This window comes from Anabrus simplex, chromosome 13 (assembly GCF_040414725.1).
Source record: "Anabrus simplex isolate iqAnaSimp1 chromosome 13, ASM4041472v1, whole genome shotgun sequence".
NCBI lineage: Eukaryota > Metazoa > Arthropoda > Insecta > Orthoptera > Tettigoniidae > Anabrus > Anabrus simplex.
The window spans coordinates 10484560-10495085 of NC_090277.1; the positions used below are offsets into that span (position 1 = coordinate 10484560).

Genomic DNA, 10526 nt, shown 5'->3' on the forward strand with positions numbered 1-10526 from the left:
CTTGGAAGAATACTGATGCTTAGCCATCTTGCTACATGACATGTATTTACACGGAAAGTGCCTGATTCCCATAAAGCATCATGACTTCTCAAACATCTATGATGATGATGGGAGGAAGTTTCTGGGAACGAGAGATTCTTTGAATTAGGTAGCATTTTAAATGAACCAATTTTAAATTATTGAGGTTCTACTGTATAATTGGTCCATTTGTAAATAATATATTTTCCAGCTAACTCATTTTTTGTTGCCACCATTTCACCCGGTTTGGCAATTTGGGCTCGTTAGTTGGTAACTACTGTATATACCACAGGTACCAATATAATTGCTCCCTTATTGGACATTATAAATTTTCCGGCTAACTCATTCCTGGTTGCTAGCATTCATCTGATGGCCGGGCAGGCATCCATTGTTGAAAATGAGACAAAGTCTCTCATAGTTTATTGGCACTGCCTGTGGCTCCAAGTAGCCTACGCAGTGGCCTCTACGGTATGCACTAGCCATGTGTCTTGGTGGGTGTGCTATTTACCAGCTGATGAGCTTAACTTAGCACACTGAGGCAAAAGGCTGGCAACCAGGAATGAGTTAGCTGGAAAATTTATAATGTCCAATAATGGACCAATTATATTGGTATTATAAATTTACTCAATTGAGACAAATATTTCAGGTTCCCTATGGGAATCAACCTCTATATCATATACCACAGGTGTCAAAGCTTGCCTGCCGTAACCGCAGTGCTGTGCTAGAAATACCTGTGCATGGGGGCACGAACCTCCTCCCCTCAGTCGGCTTGTACTTCCCCACGTTGCTGACTCAGGGCTGTGCACACCTAGCAGTGGTGGGCACCGCTTACCTGTTTTGGTCTACATGTTATGATTGAAACATACAGCTGCGTAGGCTGCAGCATAAGGATTGATACAGTAATTTGTTAGTGTGTGTTTGTGTACTTTTGGACTTGCATGTTTGCTTGAAGAGATGCTACTTTTATCATAGCCTGTTTTCTTTTGTTCTAGTTAACAAAAAAATGACATTTTTCTATGGAAGTGATGTAGTAGTGGCATGGTATTCAACATTATTCTGCTTCATAATTGTTCATAGGAGAGTTGAGCATATTAAGTCCTTAAAAAGTAAATGCCTATTAGTTTGTTCTTCACTGCTTATGGCAAACTTTAAAGTAATTATTTATTTTTCTGATACATGGTGATTACATTGTTCGACACCTTTTATAAAAATGTCATGTTGAACACATTTAATAATGTACATCGTTATATGAAAGAATATAATTATCCATGTATTGTACAGAGTAGCGTAGTTATGAATGTGTAAACTACACCCCTCCAGGCTTGCACTATCTGATAACATCCTCATAACCGCTGTTTCTCGTGCACACAAAGTTGTCAGTCAGCTCGTGACCTTTACATGGGTGGTATATATCATCAGGCTCATGACTGATGCCTGTAGTGGAGGCCACTCTGCAAACTACTTGGAGCCTCAGGCAATATTTACAATTCTTGTATTTATTATCCACACCAATTCAATACATAAAATGTTTATTGTCCTAAAGGGACATTACGATACAAATGTTAATTGGTACATGTTTCGCTCGCTGTATCGAGAAAATGGAATTTTTAATTGGAATCAATCAATCACTACAGATCTGCATTTAGGGCAGTCGCCCAGGTGGCTGATTCCCTATCTGTTGTTTTCCTAGCCTTTTATGAAATGATTGTAAAGAAATTGGAGTTCAGCCATCTTTCATACGACGCAGTGAGCGAAACATGTATCAATTAATATTTGTATGTAATGTCCCTTTAGGACAATAAATATTTTTTGTACAGAATTGGTGTGGTTAATAAATACAAGAATTGTACATACTAATAGCAAGTTCAATACGAGCAAAAACATGAAATTGGTCTTATGCCTCAGGCAGTGCCAATAAACCATGAGAGACTTGCTATCTCTTACAAAAATTGATGACTGTTAGGCCATGATAGGATATAGATTTTGATTTCCATGGGGAAATAGAACTATTTGTCCTGAATTTTTAAATTTCCTATAACAGACCAGTTATATTGGAATTTGAAGACCAGTTGAATATGTGCTTGATAACAGTGCTCCACACAAGCAGGTTTTCCATGGTTGACAATGTCATTATACATATCCTGAAATTCAGAAATTAATTTTTCCTCTCAAACTCTGCTCTATCATATTTTTAAAAAAATCTTAAAATACAACTGGTATAATCCCTAATCTTACGGACTACTGTGACACTGTACTTGCAGATATATTTATACAATAATAAAATTCTTGAAGGAGTTTAAATACCTGCATTAAATTTATATGTAATCTGTGATATGATTCTTTTACATTTCACCTTATTATTGGTAGTTGTCTAGGCGTTGTTTGCACAAGCATTCCAGTCTCCAAATGCTGTCACTTTTGGAGGATGTTCTAAATTCAAATGTACTGAATTACCATTCTCCAAACTTTAATTAACACTCTCTCCTCTGTAACAGTACAAGCCATTATCAGTAGAATTGGTGTAGAGTAAGCATCACATATCGAAAGTGGTACCTTCCTTCTGTCATCTACAATAATAGTGTAAGTCATACTTCATTTTCTGCTAGATGTCATTATTGTCACAAAGAAGCAGGGTAAATGGCTGTAGTACATTTTGCAGTAGTGGTGTGAGTCTGTCCATTTCTGTATCTAATGGTTGTTGTGTATAGTTTAGTAAGAGTTCCATCAAGGCGAATACACAGTATAAGTGCCGATGACCTAGATGGTAGGCCCCATTAAACAATGATCATTATCCTCAACATACAATGACTGCAACAACATTGATGGTGATATGAACAAAGATTATGTTACAAGTTAAAAATCTCATCGTTAGGTCCGTATTGAACAGCATATACTTTTTTGAAAGAATGTTTCTGAGTGCCCACCTTTCCAAAACATTGTATGTTATTTATTGATTTACATAAATAATGTTACATAATTACTATGTCTTTAGTGGGACAAGTTTCGCTTAATTTTCAGACATCTTCAGTGGCTGCTCCTAATACAGTAAAACCTTGTTAATTTGAAGTCATTGGGATGCAAAAATCAGACTTAGATTTACGTGATTTCGAATTAACCTCCAACACTTACTTCGGAAATGCCAACCCTTGTGGTGTCACAATATATTCTAAGACCTGTTACTGCATGCTATTAACCTTGATTCACAGTTTAAAGCTCTCAAATTCCATGGAAAAAAACTATTTCAAAAATGTATCCAACGAGGTGCATGTACAGTATTCGAATAATGCACTTGGATAACTCACCGGCAAACGTAACCTCACGCAATGAAATTAAAAGAAAGAAAACATGATCCAAAGACAAGGAGAAATCTATACTGGCTCCCCTGTGCAAGTGCTTTATTCATTGAATTACTGTACTGTATGCATTTTAGATTCCTTGTGCTTGCACAGAATGTACCCGATGTCCTTAAAACATTGCGTCTTATCAAACTTTCCTATGATGAGGGGAGAAAGTCTCTCACTTCCGTACACATTACAACAACAGTACAGTGACTATACGATTTCCTGCCATGGCACTTCTAAGACCCATTAATGCATGCAATCATCTTGATTCTCAGTTTAAATTTTTCAAATCCCTTGGAAAACACTATTTCAGGAATTTATCCAACAAGGTGCATTAACATTATTCAAAAAGAATGACAAACGTAACCTCACTTAACGAAAGGAAGAAAAACACGATTAAAAAATCGATGAAAACGTATGCCGGCTCCCCTGTGCAAATGCTTTATCTTTTGGATTACTGTACTGTCTGCATTTTTAGGTGCCTTGTACTGGCATGGAAAGTGCCCAACGCCCTTAAAACATCGTGGCTATTCGAACTTTCCTATGACAGGGGAAGAAAGTCGCTGGCTTCCATGTGCAGTGTGCACTGCATAGCAACATAGTACATTTCCCGGCTGTTAATTCTCTCCTTTAAAATCATAAGTCCGTTTGGACTCAGCAATTAGAAAACAAAACAAACAATGCAGTTTCATCGGCACTGACAATATTGTTTGGTGCATACAAGTTGATTATAGGCTATAAGCCACACTTTTTTGCCAACTGTCGGCATCACCAATGTTTGCGGATTCTACCTCTCTGCACACTGCCTGCTACAAGATATTGTGGTGCCCTAAAAACGCCCAATAAAAATTAATTATGATTCCGCTTGAACATAGCAGATATGAAGCACACTGTAGACACGGTGAAGTAGGTGAAAGTGCGCAAAGTTACCCCTTCACGTTCCGGAAGACACGTTCTTTCATGACGTGGAGAAATTTCAAATTTAAATTACTCTGTAAAATACTATTTCTTTTTTTAATGTAAAGGCAGTTTCGAATTAAAAGTCTGAATTTCGGTAACGGGACCGACATTGTTCTTCGAATTAGGAATTATCCATATTTCAAATTAAACGATTTAAATAACATGCAAAACCGAACCTCATGTCTCCAGGAATGAGAGCTGCTTCAAATTAGGCGAGATTTTGAATTAACCGATTTCGAATTATCAAGGTTCTACTGTGTCTAAGATGAAAATTTCTGGATCCTATGCTTTGTTTACAATAAAATGCTTAAAATAGTTTGGCCAACATAAATTGCTCTATCTAAAATGTCATGCTTACACATACTATACATTATTAAACTTTCCTTGACATGACTGTTACACTTTTAGAAATTTGATTATATACTCAATCCAATGTTACTTATAAGGTCATTGGGCTGGCATGAAATTGCTCAGCCTGTTTCCAGTGTGTATGCAACCTATGAAAACTTCACTAACTTGATTGTCACTATTTTCTGTAGACAACTAACCACATCAAAAACATTCCATGAAACCACAACTGAATTTTTAATCCCAAATAATGAACATTACAAAAAGAGCAAAACTTTTTAAACAGGGCAATTTATGTTAGTCTAACTATTTTAGGCATTTTATTGTAAACAAGGCTTGAGGATCCTAGCAATTTTGATCTTAGATATTAGGAAGAACAGCTGAAATGCTTAAAAAGTTGGCAAAATATGTAATGATGTAGTATTATTCATGTAAATCAATAAGTAACATGACCGGGCGAGTTGGCCATGTGGCCCGGGACGCACGGCTGTGAGCTTGAATCCAGGAGGTAGTAGGTTCGAATCCCACTGTCAGCAGCCCTGAAGATGGTTTTCCATTGTTTCCCATTTTCACACCAGGCAAATGCTGGGGCTCTACTTTAATTAAGGCCATGGCTGCTTTCTTCTAACTCCTAGGCCTTTCCTCTCCCATCTATGCCATAACACCTATCTGTGTCTGTGTGATGTAAAGCCAATAGTAAAAAAAATAAAAAATAATTAACGGGTAATGTATTAGAAAGGTGGATCCTCAGAAAGGTACTTAGACGCCAGTCTAAATGCATGGAACGTATTGTAAGTCAGTCAGTCCCTGTCACTGAGAGAGTATACAGAATTATTTTCTGTGATCAAAACTTGCACTTCTATTCACCCCAAGAGACTCATGTCACCAGTATGATAAATTTGAGCTCACCACTCATACTTCTGCTGAACCATAGAAAAAATTTAAAGGCCAACACAAACTTCATCTAAGGGCAGGAAGAAAAGCTGGACAGGCCTAGAAGGATGATTTTGCATCAACTGCAGAGAATGTGGAGCAGCACATCATTTTACTTGACCTCCAGAAGTCAAGACCTTTTCCTGCTGTTTGCTACTGTTACAGTCTACAAGTCCATGACATAGCAATGAACAAAGTTTGATTGTACATTTGGGCTGAAGCTGTGGCCTCAGAGAATCCCTGAAAATAGTATTATATCTCTTAGAGCATCAGCCAGTTGGAAAAACCACTTTGCTAGGCTGAGTGGTTCAGGCAGTAGAGGCGCTGGCCTTCTGACCCCAATATGGCAGGTTTGATCCTGGCTCAGTGTGGTGGTATTTGAAGGTGCTCAGATTCATCAGCCTTGTGTCTGTAGATTTACTGGTATGTAAAATAACTCCTGAAGGACAAAATTCTTGCACTTCCGTGTTTCTGAAGTGCATAAATGTAGTTAGTGGGTTGTAAAGCAAATAAGAGCAGTAGTCATTTGCGCACTTGGTATTTTTTTCCTTCAATTTCTCTTTTTTGTGTTAACTCAATACCTGTTGTACCGGTACTTCATTCATTTTGTGAATCATAATATAATTTTTTTAATAATCTGGCATCTAAACTCATTAAGTGCATGCTTTCTTTTATGACACCTAAGATATTTTAGAGCATGTAAATATCCATCAAGTCATTGTGTGAAGAATTATTTTTAAAATCATTGGATATAAGGCAAAATTATACAACAGATTTTCCTACATTTTGTGTAAAAATTGATATTATTAGTTAGAAAAATGAATGAATAATCAACTACAAATGAAATTCAATCCTAGTTATTATTCTGACCTTTACAGTACGTAACCTCTTCCTTCATTACTCACAAACTTCTATCTTTGATTTACATCACTTCTGCAAATAATAGCTCATATCTGTCAGTCACTCCAGGGTTTACAACTGTTCCTTAGTAGTTACTGCCAATATGAAGTGAAATATCTACCTTGCCAACATAAGAGATTTGTTTTCTCATAGGAAATAGTTTGCAAAAATTGTTTGTGAGTGCCTCCACCTGATTTCTAGATAAGTGATATGTGAATGTGGAATGAATGATCATATTTCTTAAAAATTAGAAATGTATTTCCTACTTATAGGTTGATATTTACAATTTTCTTTTTATCACTACTATTGCAATTTTTAAATTATCTTAATTTATATAGTCATGTACATTCTAGAAGTATAATTCATTGTTATTCTTGCTGTCTCTATGTTTGCTATTAGTACTACCAATCTTTTAAAAAAATCTCTCAGTGTGTTGATTTCTGTCTCATAATTCTGTGATTGTAATGTGGTTAGTTATAAGCATGTGCCTTGAGACCTAATTTTGCCATGGATAAATACTTTATCTATGTATCATTGCATGAGGATACCTATACTGAATTTCCTTGGCGAATCCCTGCTGCATTGTGTCATTTTGTTATTAAATAATTGTAATGTTTGTATTTATTACAGTGTCCAGAAACCTGCAGAATTGTTTAGAGGGAAGGTGCATCAGTGTGTTCATTGCAGCAAGTTATTCAAACATAAAAGTAATTTCAAATCGCATTTGTTAACTCATACCGGAGAGAAGCCGTACAATTGTAAAGTATGTAATAAATCGTTTGCTCAAAATTCTCAGCTTAAAACTCATGGATTAAGCCATTCAGATACAAGATCACACATTTGTTCGAGTTGTGGAAAGGCGTTTAAATCGCCGACGTACCTAAAATTGCACGCAATTACTCATATTGATACTCGATGTTTCCCTTGTTCGATTTGTGGAAAGGTTCTAAAAAATGCATCATCATTAAAGAGACACATGGATATACATACTGGAAGTAGGTGCTGTTGTACAATTTGTGGAAGAACATTTAGAAGCCCTGTAGTTCTCGAGAAACACAGAATTAAACATATTAACAGTTGCCCTGTATCGTGTTCAATTTGTGGAAAAACTATGAAAAATATGAAAATTCTCAAACAACACAATATCACACACAGCAAGCGATTTTCTTGTTCAATATGTGGAAATGCTTTCATAACGCTGTCAGACCTAAATTTACATGAGACTACACACGAGAAGCATAACCCTTTCTTTTGTTCGATTTGTGAACTTACGTTTATGAACAGCCAAATTTTGAAAGCACACATTGCAACCCATAAAGAATTAGGTACTGTGTAATTGATTTGTCAAGTTGGTCTAATTTTACTCATTCATGTAGATAGCTTGTCTTTCGCTTGTAACACGTGAAAGAAGGCCGCTGCAAATAAGAATGTGAGTGTTCATGCAGAACACATTACAAATACATGCTGATAAGAATCTATATTCCGGTCCAGAGTGTGTGTTAGAACAATCAACTTCAATACATCGGAGCACATATGTTTGTTCACAAGGATTGAATTTTACATGTTACACTTTTTGGATGATCTGACAAGAGCCAGAGAAATGTACATCCAGACCGTCAGTGTGTTTCATGCATACACCACAATGTTCATACAGCCCAATTCTAAATATCCATATTGTAATTCATGAAGAACAGTGGAAGAACTTCCTGAACTGCTATCTGCCTCTCGGTAAATATTCTATTCGATTTTGTTCGTTACGATCCCTGTGGATCACGAGTTACTTGTTCGGCACTTTTTTCTTCCCAATACCCCTTCATTCTCTCACTCCTATTTCTCTCTGCTTCCGTGATTTGAATCTGGATCATGGTGTCCGTCCGTCTGTGACCTTCCACGAGCTTTATGTATTTGGACCTATAGTAGTCTCGATCAACCAACCTTCACTTATTCGACATTCTGTGTTATCTGACACTGGTAGAGTTAATTTGAACTTTAGGTGGAGGCAATTCTGGGACACCCGGTCTGCAGGGTGCGACTGTGGGACAAACACTGGCAGTCTCAAGGACAGGTGCAGCGAGTCTTCAGTCATTGTTCAGTGTAATATTGGTTGGTTTTCATATCCTCTGTGAGTATCGCGACTAAATGGAAGAAAGTGATTGTGTGGAAGACAAGTTTTGTAGGTTAAAGACCTCTTCAAAAAGTGGCTCCAGATTATGGTGTTAGGCATGTTACAGTGGGAGACTGGAAGCATAAGAGGTAAGAAATTGAAAAGTGGTGCTCTACCAGAGCACTGAAAATTAGAAAAACAATGAATAATGTGTGTACAAAAATGTAAATGAAGCACTACTACTTTGGTTCACTCAAAACTGGGAAAAGGGCCTGCCAATATCTTGCCCCATTCTGCAAGAAATGGTGGTGTATTTCTGGAAGGAGTTTAATGAAGAGGACCCTAATTTTACTGCCAGTGCTGGAAAAAACGTTACAGCATTTGGCAGCTTAATATCTGTGGAGAAGAACCATCAGCTAAATCCGATGAGGTTGTGAAATTTAAAAGGGAATTTCAAGAAATAATTCTTGCTAAAGGATTAACCAGTTATCAGATTTTTAATTGTGATGAGACTGGGCTAAATTTCAAGATGTTGCCATCAAAACACTCACATCCCAAGCCAGGACGTCTGTACCTGGCTATAAGCTTAGTAAGGAAAGAGTTACTGTTCTTGCCTGTAGTAATATTACTGACAAGTTAAAAAGCAAAGTTGCTTATGATCGGTAAAGCAAAGAAGCCTAGAACTGGGCGAGTTGGCCGTGCGTGTAGAGGCGCGCGGCTGTGAGCTTGCATCTGGGAGATAGTAGGTTTGAATCCCACTATCGGCAGCCCTGAAAATGGTTTTCCGTGGTTTCCCATTTTTACACCAGGCAAACGCTGGGGCTGTACCTTAATTAAGGCCACGGCCGCTTCCTTCCAACTCCTAGGCCTTTCCTATCCCATCATCGCCGTAAGACCTATTTGTGTCGGTGCGACATAAAGCCCCTAGCAAAAAAAAAAGAAGCCTGGAACATATAAAAATATTTATTGGTGCTCTTCCAGTCCATTACACAAATCAGAAAGCTGCCTGGAAGTCTGCTGACATCTTAAAAGACTGTTTCTTTAAATGTCTAGCTTCAAACAATCTCCGTAGGAAAGCTCTTCTTCTACCAGACAATGCTCCATCACACCCAAATGAAGAGCAACTTAGAAGTGGTGACATTAAAGTCATGTTCCTCCCTCCTAATGTGACGTCATTATGCCGCCAATGGACCAAGTGCTGGAAACATTGAACATTGAACAGGAAATGTCGTTGGAAACTCCTTTCATCCCTGATAGAGAAAATGTTAGAAAAGTTAAAATGAAACAACATGAAAGATATGGCATACTGGATAGCTCAGTCATGAGAAGGAGTTGGAACAGTGACATCAGAAAGTCTTGGAACACATTGTTGAATGAGGTTGAACATCAAGAGAAGGTGCGACAAGAAGACATCGAACACAGTGTTCAGTTACTGAATTGCATTCCTGGCTGTGAGGATGCTACAACTCAAGTTGTGAGTAAATGGTGTAAGTGATGTGCACAATATCAGCTGTTTGAACTAACTTGACCCTGATATTATTGGTTTTGTGAATTCTGATGAAAATTAGGACATTGAAGAAGAAGAACGACTGGGTGAGTTGGCCCTGCGGTTAGGAGCGTGCATCTGTGAGCTCGCATCCAGGAGATAGTGGGTTCGAACCCCACTGTTGGCAGCCGTGAAGGTGGTTTTCCATGGTTTCCCATTTTCACACCAGGCAAATGCTGGGGCTGTAACTTAATTAAAGCCACAGCCGCTTCCCATTCCTAGGCCTTTCCTGTTCCATCGTCACCATAAGACCTATCTGAGTCGGTGCAACGTAAAGCAAATAGCAAAAAAAAAAAAGAACGAGGCACTGCAGAACAAAAGGAGAAAACAGTGACTCACAGTGAAGGATTATCATCGATGGCGGTATCTCGCAGCA

The 10526-nt window shown here is 37.8% G+C and overlaps 1 protein-coding gene across 1 annotated transcript in view; it reads left to right on the forward strand.

Moving 5' to 3' along the window:
- The window catches only part of LOC137496900 (uncharacterized), a 36564-nt gene extending 26749 nt beyond the window's left edge, over positions 1-9815 (forward strand). The window contains exon 4 of the mRNA XM_068230164.1: positions 9677-9815. Within this exon, the coding sequence (XP_068086265.1) occupies positions 9677-9815 (139 nt within the window). The remainder of the gene's footprint in view (positions 1-9676) is intronic.
- The last annotated feature ends 711 nt before the right edge of the window (positions 9816-10526 follow it).